Source organism: Ursus arctos, unplaced genomic scaffold (assembly GCF_023065955.2).
Source record: "Ursus arctos isolate Adak ecotype North America unplaced genomic scaffold, UrsArc2.0 scaffold_1, whole genome shotgun sequence".
Taxonomy (NCBI): Eukaryota; Metazoa; Chordata; class Mammalia; order Carnivora; family Ursidae; genus Ursus; species Ursus arctos.
Window position 1 is genome coordinate 63,321,294 of NW_026622763.1, and position 19,502 is coordinate 63,340,795.

The window sequence follows — 19,502 nt, forward strand, 5'->3', positions numbered from 1 at the left end:
TAAAAATTAAGGAAAAAAAATTAAAGAAACAGATACAGAGAATTCTATTAAGACACATGATTTGTACCAATCTGGGTATCAACACTATCTATCTCTAGTATAAGGACAAAGAAGAGACAAAAGAACAGTAGATTTGACCAAAGAACATAGACATTTGATGGTTCCAGCTTTGTTTTCTGTTTTGAGTAGTATAAATTCCCAACACACTAGGCAAATACATATCAAAATTATATATAGTAACAAATTCCAAAGCCATATGGAATGATTTTTGATTTTCTAAACCATTAATTCCCTCTAGTAACACAGAGAAGCAAAATTGACATGTTTCAATTTCTTAAAAAAGCTGTTTCTATATTTTTTTCCACAGAAGATATTCTTTTAGGGCACCATTGTCTGAAAAACTGGCACACAGTATTACAAAGGGATATTGAGATCTACAATTATTAAGTCAGTTTGAAGGTTGTGTAGCATCATCAAAAGCTACAGAAATTAGAGAAATTCTGTTACCTAATTATAATTGTCTTTTCTTTGATCTGTCTTTAGACATTGAAAATGAAAAGTAAGACTTGACTAGAAAGATTTAAAAAAATAAGATTTATGTTTTGAAGGTCTTTGGGAAAATATAACCAAAGGATCAGGGGTGGAAGAATAGGGATTAAGGAGTCAAAGACTTTCATAAGTTTGGTTATTCATCATTTTTATAAGCCAAGATCAGACAACACCTTGATTTTTTTTGGTGAATGTGTATACGTTTAGGATTCTCTATGATTGCCTATCTAGAATTTTCAAAAGATAGATAATAGTGTCTACTCTGTCCCCAAACTTCCAAGGCCAATAAAAAAAAACAAAGAATAAATTATAATGCAACAAAATATAAAGTTTAAGCGAAAAAGAAAAAAAGAAAAGAAACAAAGAAAGAAAAATAAAAGAAAAAAAAAAGAAAGAAAAGAAACTAGTGTTAGATGTTCCTCTACACTTTGGAGTAAGTTTTGATAGATTAATATGATCTCTGGACTATAAAAGACATGCTAGACACCAACAAATATTTTTCATAACTTTCATTTGTTTCTTCTTTTTAAAACATTGTTAATATACAAATAGTGGCATTTGAAGATAATACTCATTAATCTGAAACTTATTATAAATCATATTAAAATAGTTCAATTACAATAGAACCACAGGAAAAGTGATTGAGGCATTTGTTTTTAATATGCATTGTACCTTCAATTACAGGCTGCTTGCAGAAATTCATTTCAGAATATCAGAAAGCCTGATATCACCAAGGTAGAGCTTTTAAAAGATGTTCAGAACAAAAAAGATCTTATCATTCGGTTAGTAGCTCATGATATTGATCAAGAAGATTCAGCAGGTACCTTAGAAGAGGAACTAATGTCTGAAGATGAAGTTGTTTTAAAAGAGATTGTACAAGAAGAATGCTTAAGAGAACAATTTGAAGACCAAGTGACAAAAGCCATGAAGCCAAGAGAAAGCAAAGTTGTTTCTTCCAAGCCAACACTAAGCACAAACAGCCTGAAAAAATTTTTGTCTCTAAGCAAATGTTGTCAGCCCACATCCAGTGCAAATATTGAAAGTACTGAAGCAACCTCAAATCATATAATAGAACCTAAAGAAAGGAAAGTTAAAAGAGCTATTACTAAGCTTGACATAGCCACGTGCTCAACAACCATGACTGAAACAGGCTCTTGGGAGAAAAAGCCACAGAGTAAGGTGAATGAGAAATATAGCTGCCAATGATCTATGGAAAGAGTAGAGATCTTCAGAAATTCTGTCTAAAAATGTATCTTAATTAGCCAGAAAATAATACTAAAATGGTTCTAGTCTCCTTCTAAGCCTGGTAATATTTACAGTATAAAAGAAATTATTAACAGATGAAGCCATGAAACTCAGTGGAGGGAAAGCAGATAATGGCAAGAGACTGGATTAGTCAGAAGCCTAAGGAGAATATAAAATAGAAACCATTGAAAAGAAATGCAAGCTAATTATTTAAATATATTATTAAATAAATTTCAGTCCCTTTGTATTTTGGCTGGTAAATATCCACTGAACATTTTATGTAAAGAAAACTTATACAGGTAGGATAGGACTAGAGATTGGGTCAATGCAGGAGGAAGTAAAAAAAGATTCATACAAACTTAGATTGTCTGGGTCTGAATTCTGACTCTCACTTAATAGCTATGTGTCCTTTGGGCAAGCTACATAGCCAACTTTTTTCTTAAAAGTTACTTAGCCAACATGCCCAAAATTAACAGGCTAATCAAAATATTTTAAATACCACCCTTACAATCAGCCCACAAGCTCCACTGTCATCATGGGGTGTAGCTCTTGTCGCTAGTATCATACCCCTCAAATGATGGTCTTGATTTCAGTGATCATTGGCACTTGGCCCTGTCCAAAAACTGGTACCAAAATATGTTTTTGGAAAATGTATATGATTTACGATTTCCTGTTGAGACAATTCTATTGATTATCCAGTTGATATGATTCCTAGGTATATAAAAAGCTGAGATGAACAAGAGAAAAAGAACAGAGATACAACTCTGTTCGATTCAGAAGCTTAATGGGTAAATTATCTTAATGCATATTCTGATTTATTTGTAGGAAGCTATGTGTGATTTCATGACCAGATGCAGTCTTCAGAATACTTCTCTTGAGACTCATAGTCAGAAATGCTGGCTTTATAGATAGCTAAAGAAATGTTATAGCATAACATTTGCAAAACTCAAAATGGAGGGGCGTCTGGGTAGCTCAGTGGGTTAAGCATCTGCTTTCAGCTCAGGTGATGATCTCAGAGTCCTGGAATCGAGCCCCGTGTTGGGCTCTCTGCTCAGTGGGGAGCTTGCCTCTCCCTCTCTCTCTGTCCCTCCACCTGCTTGTACTCTCTCTCTCTCTCTCTCTCTCTCTCAAATAAGTAAATGAAATCTTTTTTAAAAAACTCAAAATGGATTATGTGAACAATAATCCTAATAATAGTAGCTTTTTTGAGATTTTAAGAAATATCACAATAAAGATATTCTCATAAAAAATACGGCCATGAAATCACACATGAATTCCCAACAGAGTACATGTTAAGATGGTTGACCTGAAAAACTTCTGAATTGACCATAGTTATGTCTCTGTTCTTTTTCTTTTTGAACTCAGTAAGATAGGATTTAAAATATTTGCAAGGGCAGAAATGGAAAACTATATTCCTCAAATACTGTTTAAATTTATATTTAAAATCTATTCAAACTCCAATATTATAATATAGATCATCAGCACTGAGCTATTTCCAAAAAAACAAAAAAAGAAATGTATTGGAAAGAGACCTTTTAATTAGAATTAAGGGGTTCATTCATCTTTCAAGTAATCTCTAGAATTTTTTTCATTATAGTGTAGATTAGAGTGCAAAATATGCCAATAAGATGAGAAAGTACATGTCAAACTGTACTTTATGTAACACATGTTTTTCACTTTTCCAGAAAGAAAAAAGGAATCTTAGTACTGAACCAACACATTACTTCATACATAGAATCATGAGTTCATCTTCATACAACCAAGAAGATCTGATTTCATCTGCCAGGTATGTGACATTAAAGCAATATAAAAATAGAAATTTGAGATAAAAATAACACTTATGGGAAGAATGGGGTCCCTAGTAATATTATGGTTGGGCAAGCATTCAGTCTTGGATTTTCCCTTATTTCTTCTTATTCTTCCCTCCTATACTTTCCCACTGTGGAGACTTCTTGAGGCCTTCCCCTTTCTACCTGATCCCTGATTTCTAATTACCTGGTTTCTACATCTTTTCTAGTATAGCAGTGTCTTGGATCAAGAATTTGCTAGTGTATTTTGGTTTTGGTTTTTAACCTGGAGATAGGTAAAATGGTATCTGCACTATCAGCCCAAAGGGTTCCTGCTCAACTCTCTTCAGTATCTAAATGTTCCAGTGTATATACTGCCTTTAAGAAGAATTCAAAGATGAAAGGGGGCGTTGTAAGGTAGAGCATTCAGAGATGAAGTCTAGAAAACAATGGAGCTTGATATGGGCTTCTAAGTATAGAGAGGATTTATATGAGAAGATAATTCAGGTTTGGACAACTATAGGAGCAAAGTCTGGAGTGTGTGGCAATTACAGAGGACAGAGAGAGTAAAGTATACTGTAGACTTGAAATCTAATAACTATATCTAGAAGAGTTAAAACTTGTTTAAAATTGTTCTTAAGTTTATGAATATTCTTATATTCTTACATTCATAACCCAGAAGAAGTAACATTTTAAATTATAGGAGAAGGAACGGGTATAAGAAGAAAAATCTGCCTGGTTACATTTCTTTCCACACAGCATGAAGGAATTGTTTCTTTTGACACTGACACTGACATTATTTTGGGGCTACCCATCATTACCTCTCTTTCCTGCATAATGGTTATTTTAAAATACATTACTAATGCAAGCATGTCCCTATTTTTTACATCAATGATGAAGACAATGCAGAGATAACATCAAATAAAAGTTCATTTAGAGAAAGATGGCAAACCAGGAAACTACAGGCCCGTGTTTCCTCAGGAAATAAAAACAAAACAAAACAAACAAAGCAACTACAGCAGGTAAAATAACTTTATATGAGCTCTGAAAAACAGTCAAATATTTGCAATAATCAAGTGAATGTGTAATCAAGGTAAAGCCACATTCAAAATGGTAGACAATTCCAGATTTTTGCTTGCCTTAGCACAATCCCCTCTGCAACATGACAAGACACGGTTGGGAAGAAATGGCCCAATTCCCAGATCCTTCCCTTGGGATGGAAAAAGCAGACTGGAACTTGTTTTCATTGTTCTGGTATCTGTAGGCTGCCTGAGGGAATGTTTCCATCTCACCTAAATAGATTGAGACAGTGACATAGTTTGGAACTATGCCTGGAAATTATAGAAAGCAGATGATGAGTGCCACAGTGCATGAAAATTGCAGAGGACTACAAGATGCACCTGAGAGCAGGAGATTACTGGCAAAAGAATACAATGAATATTGAAGGCCCTAAAAAGAAGCATGATGGGAAGCATTCTTGGGAAATAAAACATTTAAAAGAAAATCTGACAAAAGGGAGTCCTTGAAGTTCGGGCAGACGGCAGAAAGAGGACCCTAGGCTCACCTTGTTTCCTGGATATAACTAGATAACATCCATGCCAGTGTAAATAACCCAGGAAATGACCTGAAGACTGGTACAAGAAACTCCACAACTAAAGGCAAAGAAGAGGCTACATAAAAAAAGGTAGGAAGGGTAAAACATGGTCTGGGAGCAAAATGGACAATGGCCTTCCACAGTAAGGAGGGAGCCAGTGGCATAGAGAAGGGCAGAAAACAGACTTTTCACACTGGGAAGCTCCGGAAGAGGGAGGATGAATCTCCATAACATTTGCCTTTGAAAGTGAGAGTGGCTGAATTTCATGAGTTCTTAAAACCAGCAGGACTTAAAGCCTATTATTTTTAAAATCAGCAGGCTTGGCTGTGGTAGAGCCCAGAGATGTTAGGAATTGGAGTCCGTGTCCTTAAAAAGACAGAGTGACAAACAGCCCATGCAGATACAGCATACAACCAGCAGTTTGAAAGAGGCAGGCGACAGACAGGAGGGACAGTGAGGGACAGGGATCATGGGTAGGCCCCTCCAGGAAAAAAGTTGCTGGCAGGTGCCAATTCCCTCCCCTGACCCCCAACACAAACAATGGCCACCTATGGGAACCAGTGCAGCACCAACACTCCTTACCCAACTTGTTTGGACCATGCCCCACTTGCCGCCCCCCCCCCCCCAGACACACACTTCAGCAGATCCACCCTTCTCATTCATGCTCACCTCAGTCCTGGTACTGCAGGCCCCTCCCTCAGAAGACCAGCCCAAAACCTGTCAATACCACATCACCTGACCCCCGAGTATTCTGCAGGACCTCAGTGCCAGCAGTAGTGGGGGCAGGTCTTATTTTGCAAGCAGACCACTGCACACCTTGCTGCCCACAATAGGCAAAGACAGCCTCTGCAATCAACTGGACTAAAGAAAAAAGAGACCAAGACTCAACAGCAGAGCACACACAACAAACATAAGAGATACTCCCTGAAGTGTCAGGCCCTGGGGAACAGGAAATACTGTGCTGCAGGGCACTACAGGACATCTTCTTCATAAGGCTATTATCATTAAGAGCAAGTGAGTAGCTAACTTTCCTAACATATAGAAACAGACACAGAAAGTCACACAAAATGAGGAGACGGATGAACATCTTCCAAATGAAAGAATAGGACCAAACCACAGCAAGAGACCAAAGTGAAATGGAAACAAATAATATGCCTGATAGAGAATTTAAAGTAATGATCATAAAGATACTCACTAGACTGCAGAAAACTGTGTGGGGTGGGGACACCTAGGTGGCTCATTCGGTTGGGCATCTGACTCTTGATTTCAGCTCATGTCATGATCTCAGGGTCATGATACCAAGCCCTGTATCAGGCTCCAAGCTCAGTGTGGAGTCTGCTTAAGATTCTTTCTCTCCCTCTGCCCACCCCCTTCTCTCTCTCTCTCTCAAAAAAAAAAAAAAAAAAAAGAGTGGAGGACATCAGTGAGATCTTTAATACAGATAAAAAAGAACCAATCAGAGATCAAGAACACAATAAATGAAGTTAAAAATATAATTGATGGAATAAATAGCAGGCTAGATGAAGCAAAAGAACAAATTAATGACCTGGAAGACAGAGTGATGGAAAGTAATCAAGTCAACAAAAGGAATGGAAAAAATATACAAATTGAGAATAATCTTGGGGAGCTCAGTGACCCCATCAAGTGTAATAACAGCCACATTATAGGGAACTCAGAAAAAGAAGATTAGATAAGGGAGCAGAAAATTTATTTGAAGAAATAATAGCTGAAAATTTCCCTAATTTGGGGAAAGAAACAGATATCCAGATCCAACAGTCACAGAGATCCCCTCAAAAATACAAACCAAGGAGGTCCAAACCAAGACACATACTAATTAAAATGGCAAAAGTTGTGATAAAACATTTTAAAAGCAGCAAGAGAAAAGAAGACAATTACATACAAGAGAAACCCCCTCAAGTCTATCAGTGGATTTTTTCAGCAGAAATTAGCAAGCCAGAAGAAATTGGCATGATATATTCAAAATGCTGAAAGGGAAACACCTGCAGCCAAGAATACTCCATCCAGTAAGGCTATGATTCAGAACAGAAGGAGAGATAAAGTGTTTCTCAGACAAACAAAAACTAAAGGAAGTCATGACTGCTAAACCTACAAGAAATATTAAAAAGGACTTTATGAGTGGAAAGGAAGACCTAAGTGAGAGTAGGAAAAGTAAAAAAACAAAACAAAACAAAACAGGCAAAAACAGTAACAATAAATATTTCTGTAAAAATTAGTCAAGGGATTCATTAAAAAAGGATGTAAAATGTAACACCATATACCTAAAATATGGGAGGGAAAGGAGTGAAAAATGTATTTAAAGTTAAGCAACCATCAATTTAGTATACACTGCTCTATACATAAAATGTTATATGCAAACCTAATGGTAACCATAAATCAAAAACCAGTAATAGATATATAAAGATTTAAGAGAAAGGAATCCAAGTATATCACTAAAGAAAGCCAACAAATCATGAAAGAGAGCAAAAGAAGAAAGGATCAGAGAAAATCTTTTTTTATTTAATTTAATTTATTTATTTGACACAGAGAGAGAGAGCACAAGCAGGGGGAGCAGCAGGCAGAGGGAGAGGAAGAAGCAGGCTCCCCACTGAGCAGAGAGCCCAAGGCAGGGCTCAATCCCAGGACCCTGGGATCATGACCTGAGTCGAAGGCAGACACTTAACCTCCTGAGCCATCCAGGCACCCCAAGATCAGAGAAAATCTATAGAAACAACCACAAAACAATAAAAAAGTTGTAATACGTATTTACCGATAATTACTTTGAATGTAACTGGACTAAATACTCCAATCAAAAGGCATAGGGTGTCAGAATTGATTAAAAAACCCATCTATATGCTGCCTACAAGAGACTCCAGACAAAAAGAAACCTGCAGATTGAAAGTGAGCGGATGGAGAAATATTTATCATGCAAATAGATGCCAAAAAAAAAAAAAAAGCTGGGTAGCAATACTTATATCTGACAAAGAAGCCTTCAAAACAAAGATGTAACAAAAGACAAAGAAGAACCCTATATAATTATAAAGGGGACAATCCAACAAGAGGATGAAACAATTGTAAATATTTATGCATTCAACACAGAAGCACCCTAATACATAAAACAAATGTAAAAGAAAAATTTTGTTAATAACAAACATAAAAGAAATACTTGGTAGTAATACAATAATAGTAAGGGACTTTAATACCCCACTTACATTGATGGCAGATCATCCAAACAAAAAATCAACAAGGAAACAATCATTTTGGTTTTTTTTTTAAGATTTTATTTATTTATTTGACAGAGAGAGACAGAGAGAGAGGGAACACAAGCAAGGGGAGTGTGAGAGGGAGAAGCAGACTTCCCGCCGAGCAGGAAGCCCAGTGTGGGGCTAGATCCCAGGACTCTGGGATCATGACCTGAGCCAAAGGCAGACACTTAAGGACTGAGCCACCCAGGCGCCCCAGAAACAATCATTTTGAATAACACACGGACAAGATGGATTTAACAGACATATTCAGAACATTCCATCCTAAAACAGCAAAATACACATTCTTTTCAAGTGTACATGGAACATTTTCCAGAATAGATCACACATTAGGCCACAAAACAAGCCTCAACAAATTAAAAAAAAAAATTGGAGTAATACTGTGCATATTTTCTGACAACACTATGAAACTAGAAAGCAACCCCAAGAAAAAAATCTAGAAAGACCACAAAAACATGAAGATTAATTAATGTGCTATTAAATAATGAATGGGTCAACCAAGAAATCAAAGAAGAAATTAAAAAAAATTACATGGGAAACAAATGAAAATGAAAACACAATGGTCCAAAAGCTTTGAGATGAAGCAAAAATGGTTCTAAGAGGGAAGTTTGTAGCAACACAGGCCTACCTTAAGAAAGAAGGAAAATCTCAAACAACCTAACCTTACACCTAAAGGAGTTAGAAAAGAACAACAAACAAAATGTAAACCCAGGAGCACAACAGAAGGAAGGAAACAATAAAACTTAGAGCAGGGATACCTGGGTGGCTCAGCTGTTAAGCGTCTGCCTTTGGCTCAGGTCATGATCCCAGAGTCCTGGGATCTAGCCCCACACTGGGCTTCCTGCTCGGCGGGAAGTCTGCTTCTCCCTCTCACACTCCCCTTGCTTGTGTTCCCTCTCTCTGTCTCTCTCTGTCAAATAAATAAATAAAATCTTTAAAAAAAAACTTAGGAGCAGAAATAAATGATATAGAAGCAAAAATAAAACAAAACAAAAGAACATATCAAATGAATTCAGGAGGGATGGCTGGGTGGCTCAGTTGGTTAAGTGTCTGCCTTTGGCTCAGGTCATGATCCTGGGATCCTGGGCTCAAGTCCCACATCAGGCTCCTTGCTCACCAGGGAGACTGCTTCTCCTCTCCCACTGCCTGCTGCTTCCCCCCTCCCCCGCTTGTGCTCTCTCTCCCACCCACTATGACAAATAAAAAATTAAAATATTAAAAAAAAATGAAATCAGGAGCTTGTTCTTTGAAAAGATCGACAAAATTCATAAGCCTCTAGCAAACAAAAAAAAAAAAAAAAAGAGAAAGAGAGGATCCAAAGAAACAAAATTATTATGAAAGAGGAGAAATAACAATCAACACCACAGAAATACAAACAATTGTAACAGAATATTGTGGAAACATATGCCAACAAATTTGACAACTTAGAAGAAATTAATTCCTAGAAACATAACTTACCAAACTAAAGCAGGAAGAAATAGAAAAATTTGAACAGATCAATTGCCAGCAATGAAATTGAATCAGTAATTAAAAAAAAAACAAACAAAAGTCCAAGACCAGAGAGCTTCACAGGCAAATTCTACTAAACATTTAAAGAGGAGTTAGTACCTGTTCTTCTCAAACTATTTCAAAAAAATATAAGAGGAAGGAAAAACTCCCAATTCATTCTATGAGGCCAGTATAACCCTGGTACCAAAACCAGATAAGGACACACACACACACACACACACACACACACACACACAGAACTGCAGGCAGATACCTCTCATGAATATAGATGCAAAAATATTCAACAAACTATAAGCAAACCAAATCCGATAATATGTTTAAAACATCATACACTATGATCAAGTGGGATTTATTGCCAGGATGCAAGGGTGGTTTAATATTCACAAAACAATCAACGTGATATGTCACATCAATAAGAGAAAGGATAAGAACCATATAATCATTTCAATGGATGCAGAAAAAGCATTTGACAAAGTACAACATACATTCATGATAAAAACCCTCTGCAAAGTAGGTCTAGAGGGAACATATCTCAGCATAATAAAGACCTTATATGAAAAACCCACTGTCAACATCATACTCAACGGTGAAAACCTGAGTTTTCCCCTATGGTCAGGAACAACACAAGGACTTCCATTCCCTTCTCTTTTATTCAACAATGTCCTAGAATTCCTAGCCATAGCAATTAGTCAAGAAAAGAAATAAGAGGTGTCCAAAATTGGTGAGAAAGAAGTAAAACTCTCATTGTTTGCAGATAGAAAACCCTCAAGGCTCCACCAAAAAATGACTAGAACTGATAAATGAATTCAGTAAAGTTGCAGGATACAAAACCAATGTACAGAAATATGTTGCATTCCTAAACACTAATAATGAAGCAGAAAATGAAATTTAGAAAACAATCCCATTTATAATTGCCTCAAAAACAATACTATATCTAGGAAAAAATTTACCCAAAGAGGTGAAAGACCTGTACTCTGAAAACTATGAAACACTGATGAAAAGAATTCAAAATAATGCAAAGAAATGGAAAAACATTCCATGATTGTGGGTTGAAAGAACAAATGTTAAAATATCTATACTACCCAAAGCAACCTACAAATTTAATGTAATCCCTAACAAAATACCAATAGCATTTTCTCAACAGAACTAGAACAATCCTAAAATTTATATGGAACCACAAAGACCTCAAATAGCCAAAACAATCTTGAAAAAGAAAAACAAAACTGGAGATAACACAATCCCAAATTTCAAGTTCTATTACAAAGTGCTGGTCATTAAAACAGTATGTTTCTGTCATAAAAATGCACACATATATCAATGGCATAGGACAGAAAACCCAAAAATAAACCCACAATTATACAATTGATTTATCTTTGACAAAGGAGGAATGAATATCCAATGGGGAAAAGACAGTGTCTTCAACAGACTGTGTTGGGGAAACTGGACAGCAACATGCAAAAAAAAAAAAAAAAAAAAAAAAAAAAAAATCCAAAAAACAAACAAACAAAAAGGCACTTGACGACTTTCTTTCACCATACACAAAAATGAACTCAAAATGGATCGAAGTCCTAAATATGAGACCTGAAACCACAATTATCCTTGAAGAAAGCACAGGCAGTAATGTCTCTGACAACAGCCATAGCAACATTTTTCTAGATAGGTCTCCCGAGGCAAGGGAAATAAAAGCAAAAATAAAGTATTGGGACTACATCAAAATAAAAGGTTTCTGCACAGCCAAGGAAATAATCAAGAAAACTAAAAGGCAGCCTACTGAATGGGAGAAGATATTTTGCAAATGACATATCTGATAAAGGGTTAGTATGCAAAATACATAAAGAACTGATATAACTCAATACCCAAAAAACAAAAATTCAATTGAAAATGGGCAGAAGACATGAACATATATTCTCGAAAGAAGACACAGTTGGCCAACAGACACGTGAAAAAATGCTCAACATTACTCATCATCAGGGAAATGAAAATCAAAACCTCAGTGGAAATATCACCTCACCAAAAAAAAAAAAAAAAGAAAGAAAGAAAGAATATCACCTCACTGCTGTCAGAATGGCTAAAATCAAAAAAACAAGAAACAAGTGTTGGTGAGAATGTGGAAAAGAAAGGATTCTCTTGCACTGGTGGTGGGAACGAAAACTGGTGCAGCCATTGTGGAAGAATTTTGTAGGTTAACCAAAAAATTAAAATAAAACTACTCTATAGTCCAGGAATTGAACTACTGGGTATTTACCCAAAAAATACAAAAACACTAGTTCAAAGGGATACATGTACTCCTATGTTTATTGCAGCATTTTTACAATATCCAACTGTGGAAGCACACCAAGTGTCCATTGACAGGTGGATGGATAAAAAAGAGGTGATATATATATATACACACACACACATACACACAATGAAATATTATTCAGCCACAAAAAATGAATGAAATCTTGCCATTTGCAGTAAGATGAACAGGGGCACCTGGCTGGCTCAATCATTAGAGCATGCAACTCTTGATCGCAGGGTGATGAGTTCGAGCCCCATGTTGGTCTTAGAGCTTACTTAACAAAGAAAATAAAAAGAAAGAAAAAGAAAAAAAAGAAAAGGAAAAGAAAAGAGAAAAAGAAAGAGAAAGAAAGAAAATAAAAAAGACCCGTGCAATAATATGAGTAGAGCTAGAGAGTATAATGCTGAGTGAAATAAATCAGCCAGAAAAAGACAAATGTATTATCTCACTCATATCTGGATTTTAAGAAACGAATGACCAAAGGGCCAGGAAAGAGACAGACAAACCAAGAAACAGACTCCTAACTATAGAGCACAAAAACTGATGGTTACCAGATGGGAGGTGGGTGCAGGAATGGGGGAAATATGGGATGGGGGTTAAAGAGTAAAGAGTACACTTATCATGATGAAATAAAATAAAATAAAATAAAATAAAATAAAATAAAATAAAATAAAATAAAATAATTTTTAAAATAAGCAAAAAAACAAAAACAAAAAACAAACCAAAACAACAACAACAATAACAACGAACAAACAAAAAACAAACCCAGAACAGACAAACTGAAAAAAGAAAACACATACACAGACCCAGAAGGATGTATGTTGAGAAAAGACCTAAGACCTTAAGGCTCTGTCTCAGGCTATTACCAAGTTTGAGTCCTGTTAATTAGTGAAAGGCTTCCACACCAATCTTCCAATACTGGGAGAGGTAGCTGTTTCTTCAAATGCCTAAATGTCAACATAAGTTCCTTATACAGGCAAAGAAACATGGAAATAGGTCCCATTTAAAGAAACCAAATAAATTTCCAGAAAATGGTCATGAAGAAGCACACAAGTGGACATATACAACAGACTTTAAATTACTTTCTTAAATATGTTTGAAAGCTACATGAAAACACAAAGAACTAAAGAAAATCATGGGGAAAGTATATGAGCAACATGAGAATAAAAACAAAGAAATATAAATTATAAAAAAGAACCAGACAGGGGCGCCTGGGTGGCACAGTCATTAAGCGTCTGCCTTTGGTTCAGGTCATGATCCCGGCATTATGGGATCGAGCCCCACATCAGGCTCCTCCGCTAGGAGCCTGCTTCTTCCTCTCCCACTCCCCCTGCTTGTGTTCCCTCTCTCGCTGGCTGTCTCTATCTCTGTCAAATAAATAAATAAATAAATAAATAAATAAATAAAATCTTTAAAAAAAAAAAAGAAACTGGTAAGGAGAGAGAAAATGATTAAAAAAAAAAAAAAAAGAACCAGACAGAAATTCTGGAGCTGAAAAATGTAACTGAATTGAAAAATTCACTACATGGGTTTAAGAGCAGACTCAGACAAAAGAGAACCTGAACACAAGTTGTTTGAAATTATTGAATCTGAGAAGTATAAAGAAGACAGATTAAAACATAAAAAATGAACAGAGCTTGAGGAACTTATGGTATACCATCAAACATATCAATATAGGTACTATGGGACTTCCAAAAGAAAGAAAGAAAGAAAGGGGGCGGGGAGATTATTTGAGGAAATAATAATTAAAACCTCCCCAAATTTGAAAGATGTCATGAATATACAAATACAACAAGCTTAATGAACTCCAAATAGCATACACAGAGACCACACCAAGACAGATTCAAATATAAGTGTCAAAAGCCAAAGATAAAAAGGGAATCTTGAAAGCAGCAAGAGAAAAATGACTGTCATGGTCACAAGAAATCCCCATAGAACATTCAGGTTAATTTTCAGAAGAAAGCTTGTTGGCCAGAAGGCAGTGGATGATATATTTAAAGGGCTGAAAGAAAGAACATCATCAAATGAGAATTCTATAACTAGCAAAAATACCCTTTGTAAGTGAAAGAGAAATCAAGACATTCTAAGACTAAAAAAAAAAAAACAAAACAGAGGAATTTTATTACCATCACACATGGTCTAGAAGAAATCCTAGAAGAAGTCCTTCAAGTTGAAAGTAAAAGATGCTAAACAATGACTCAAAGCCATATAAAAATAAAAAGTTCTCTAGTAAAGTTAAATACATTGACAAATATATAAAAACCAGTATTATAATTTTGGTTAATAACTGTACTTTTATTTTCTACAGGATTGAAAGGACAAATACATAAGAAAAAAATTATAAACCAGTGGTGATGGGTACAAAATATAAGACATAATTTGGGTCAACAACAGCATGAAAGGAATGGGGATTAATCTATAAAGGAGTAGTTTTGTATGCAATTGAAGTTAAGTTGGTGTCAATTCAAGACATAATGTCATCATTTTAGGAGGTTATATATAATTTCTGTGTTAACAACAACAAAAATAGTATAGAATATTCCTAAAATAAAATGCAAAGGGAACCAACTATGTATCTGCAAAATATCCACTAACAAAAAGGAAAGCGGCAGTGAAGGAAATGAAGGATAAAAACATTATCAGAGATACAGGGAAAAAAAACCTAACAAAATGGCAAAAAAAGTGCTTCCTTATCAGTAATTTAGTATAAATGGAACAAACACTCCAATTAAAAAACAGAGATTAACAGAAGGGATTTTAAAAAACAGGATCCAACTACAAATAGTTCCCAACTTATAATGGTGCAACGTATGATTTTTTTACTTTATGATAGTGCAAAAGTGATACCCATCCAGTGAACCTACTTTGAATTTTGAATTTTGACCTTTTCCTGGGCTAGCAATACACCGTATAATACTCTCTTGTGATGCTGGGCAGGAGCAGTGAGCCACAGCTCCCAGTCATCCACACAACCATAGGGATAAACAACCAATACATGAACAGTCATTCTGTACACATATAACCATTTGGCTTTTCACTTTCAGTAAATATTCAATAAATTACATGAAATACTTACGCTCTATTATAAAATAAGTTTTGTATTAGATGATTTTGTGCAAGTAGACTAGGCTAATCTATGGTGTTCAGTAATTAGGTGTATTAAATCCATTTTTGTTATATTTTCAAATTATAATGGGTTTATCAGGATGTAACCCTACCATAAATCAAAGAATATCTGTATATCCTGTCTTTAAGAAACTCACTTTAGATATAAGGACACACATAGGTTGAAAGTGAAAGGATAGGAAAAGATACCCTATGCAAACAGAAACCAAAAGCGAGCAGGGTTAGCTACACTAATATCAAGCAAAATAGACTCCAAGTGAAAAACAAGAGACAAAGAACATTATTATAATGACAAAAGGGTTCATTCACCAGGAAGACATAGCAATTATAAATACATATGAAACAAACCTAAAAGCTCCAAAATACACTAACAAAATTGAAGAGAGAAACAGTCAGCTCTAGCTCTCCAATAGTAATAGAGGTCTTCAATAAACTACTTTCAGTAGTGGATAGAACAACCAGATGGAATATCTGGAGGACTTAAACACCACTATAGATCAACTGAAACTAACAAACCAATACAGAACACTCCAACCAACAACAGCAGAATATTTTTCTCAAGTGTACATGGAATAGTCTCCAGGACAGACCATATGTAGATCACAAAACAAGTGTTCATAAATTCTAAAATATTAAAATCATACATAGCACCCTTTCCAAGCACAATGGAATGAAATTAGAATATGTAATACAACATATTTTCCAGAAGAAAAACTGGGAAAATTCAGATATGTAAAAGTTAAACAACATTTTCTAAACAACAAATGGGTCAAAGAACAAATCACAGAGGAAATTAGGAAATATTTGAGACAAATGAAAATATACTAAAACTTAAGGGATGCAGTGAAAGTAATACTAAGAGGGAAATTTATAGCTGTAAATTCTTAATAAAGATCTTATAACAACAACTTACCTTTATACCTTAAATAACTAAAAGAAGAAAAACAAACTAAACTTAAAACTAGTATAAGGAAGGAAATAATAAAAAGCAGAGATAAAACACAAAATAGAAAAATAATATATAAAACCAATGAAACCTAGAGTTGGTTCTTCAAAAAAACCCAACAAAATGGACAAAATTATTGTAAGATTGCCTATGGAAAAAAGAAGAGACTCAAAAAACTGAAACTATAAATGAAAAAAAAAGGGACTTTACAACAGATCTTACAGAAATAAAAAGGATTAGAAGAAAGTACTATGAACAATTATATGCCAACAATTTGGATAACTCCGAGGAAATGGATAAATTCCCAGAAACACAGGATGACCAAAACTGAATCATGAAAAAAAGAGAAAATCTGAGCAGACTTATAACTAGTAAGGAGAATGAATCAGTAATCAAAAGCCTAACAAAGAAAATCCCAGGACCAGATGGTTTCACTGGTGAATTCTAGCAAACACTTAAGGGAGAATTAACATCAATCCTCCTCAAACTCTTCCAAAAAAACTGGATAGGAGGGAATATCTCCAAACTCATGAGGCCAGCATTACTTTGATACCAAAGCTAGAAAAAGGCACTACAAGAAAACTACAGATTAGTATCCCTGATGAATGTTGATGGAAAAATCTTCAGCAAATTACTGGCAAAAAGAATTCAACAGCACATTAAAATATTTTACTCCATGACTCAGGTGGGATTTGTCCCAGGAATACAAAGGAGGTTCAATGTATAAAAAATGTAATACAACATATTAAGATGAAGAAAACACACGCACATTCCCATCTAAATTAATGCAGAAAAACCATTTAACAACTCAACATCTTTTCAAAATAACAAAACTCAAAAAACTAGAAATAGAAATTAAATCAAAATAATAAAAACCATAAATGGAAAACCTATAACTAATATTGTACTCAGAGTAAAAGCCTGAAGAATTTTCCTCTAAGATCAGAAATAGTTGCCCACTCTTACCACTTCTATTCAACATACTGGAAGTCCTAGTCAGGGCAGTTAAACAAAAAATAAAAGGCATCTAAATTGTAAGATAAGAAGTACAATGACCTCTATTCACAGATAAGGTTATCTTATATGTAGAAAAGCCTAAAGATTCCATACAAAAAAGAATAAAGAATTTTAGCATAAATGAATTCATCCAAGTTATTGGATACAAAATCAACACAGAAAAATCGATTACATATTGCATGGAGCACTGGGTGTTATACGCAAACAATGAATCACGGAACACTACATCAAAAACTAAGGATGTACTGTATGATGACTAACATAACATAATAAAAAATTTAAAAAAAAGAAAAAAGAAAAATCAATTGCATTTCTATACACTGACAATGAAGAATCTAAAGAGAAAAACTAAAACTACAAAACATTCCTGAAGGAAGCTGAAGGAGACAAAAATTAATGGAAAAATCACGTGAAGTGAAATAAGTTAGACTGAGAAAGAAAAAATACTGTATGATTTTACTCATAAGTGGAATCTAAAAAATAATGAATAAACAAAAAGAAGAATCAGACCAATAAATATAATACAGAACAAACTGATGCTTGCCAAAGGAAGGGAGTAAAGATGAATGGGATATATAGACTTTCCGTTATGGAATGACTTAGTCATGGAAACAAAAGGCACAGCATAAGGAATATAATCAATAATATTATAATAGTGTTGTATGGGGCCAGATGGTAGCTACACTTGTGGTAAACATTGCATAATGAATGAACTTGTCAAATCACTAGGTTGTACACCTGAAACTAGCGTAACATTGTATGTCAACTATACTCAAATTAAAAAAAAATAATTAAAGGGGCACCTGGGTGTCTCAGTCGTTAAGCATCTGCCTTTGGCTCAGGGCGTGATCTGAGTCCTGGGATGGAGCCCCGCATCGGGCACCCTGCTCCGCTGGGTGCCTACTTCTTCCTCTCCCACTCCCCCTGTTTGTGTTCCCTCTCTCGCTGGCTGTCTCTCTCTCTGTCAAATAAATAAATAAAATCCTTAAAAAAAATTTAAAAATTCATAGATTGGAAGATTTATTATTGTTAAGATGTCAATGATTACACAAAGTATTCTACAGATTAGTATTTTTACAGAATTACATTTGATGGCATTTTTTGCATGTAGAAAAAATTCATTCTAAAATTTGTACGGTCTCTCAAGGGACTCCTAATAACTAAAACAATGTTGACAAAGAAGAAGAAAGTTAGATTTACTAATTTTAAAACTTACTGCAAAGAAACAGTGACGAAAACAGTATGGTACTAACATAAAGACAGATATATAAAGCAATGAAATAAAATAAAAGGCCTGTAAATAAATCTCTCATATATGGCCAAATGATTTTTGATAAGCATGCCAAGTTCATTTAATGGTAAAAGAACATTCTCAACAATGGTGTTGGGAAAACCAATAATCACACACACACAAAATGGAAGTCAGACACTTATCTTATACCATATATAAAAAGTGACTCAAAACGGATCAAAGATCCAAGTAAAACTGTAGACCTCTTATAAGAAGAGAAAGACAATCATCATATGGTTTCATTCATTTGTGGAACGTAAGGAATAACAGGGAGATCGGTAGGAGAAGGAAGGGAAGAATGTAGGGGGGGTAAACAGAAGGGGGAATGAACCACGAGAGACTATGGACTCTGGGAAAAAATCTGAGGGTTTTGGAGAGGCGGGGGGGTGGGGAGGGCTAGCCCGGTGATGGGTTAGCATAGGAGGGCACGTATTGCATCGAGCACTGGGTGTTATACGCAAACAATGAATCATGGAACACTACTCAAAAACTAATGATGTACCGTATGGTGACTAAACACAATAAAAAATTTTTAAAAAGAAGAAGAAGAAAACATGGGGGAAGGGGCGCCTGGGTGGCTCAGTCAGTTAAGCATCAGACTCTTGATTTCGGCTCAGGTCTTGATCTCAGGTTGTGAGACTGAGCTCTGATTGAGCTCAGTGGGAAGTCTGCTTAGGATTCTCTCTTTCCCTCTCTGCCCCCCCCCCCCAAGCTCACACATGTGTTCTCTCTCTAAAACAAGAAAAAATACACATGAGGAACATGGCACTGGATTTGGCAATAACTTCTTGGATATGACACTAAAAGCATAAGCAACAACAACAAAAATTACATAACTGGACTTCACCAAAATTAAAATCTTTTGGCTTTAAAGGACAGAGTGAAAAGAATGGGAGA

At 35.2% G+C, this 19,502-nt stretch overlaps 1 protein-coding gene across 1 annotated transcript in view; it reads left to right on the forward strand.

Annotated features, from left to right (window-relative positions):
• Window positions 1-19,502, forward strand: part of FSIP2 (fibrous sheath interacting protein 2) — a 93,593-nt gene that overhangs the window by 64,418 nt on the left and 9,673 nt on the right. The window contains exons 17-18 of the mRNA XM_026489544.3: window positions 1,234-1,728; window positions 3,480-3,580. Coding sequence (XP_026345329.3) covers window positions 1,234-1,728; window positions 3,480-3,580 — 596 coding nt within the window. The remainder of the gene's footprint in view (window positions 1-1,233; window positions 1,729-3,479; window positions 3,581-19,502) is intronic.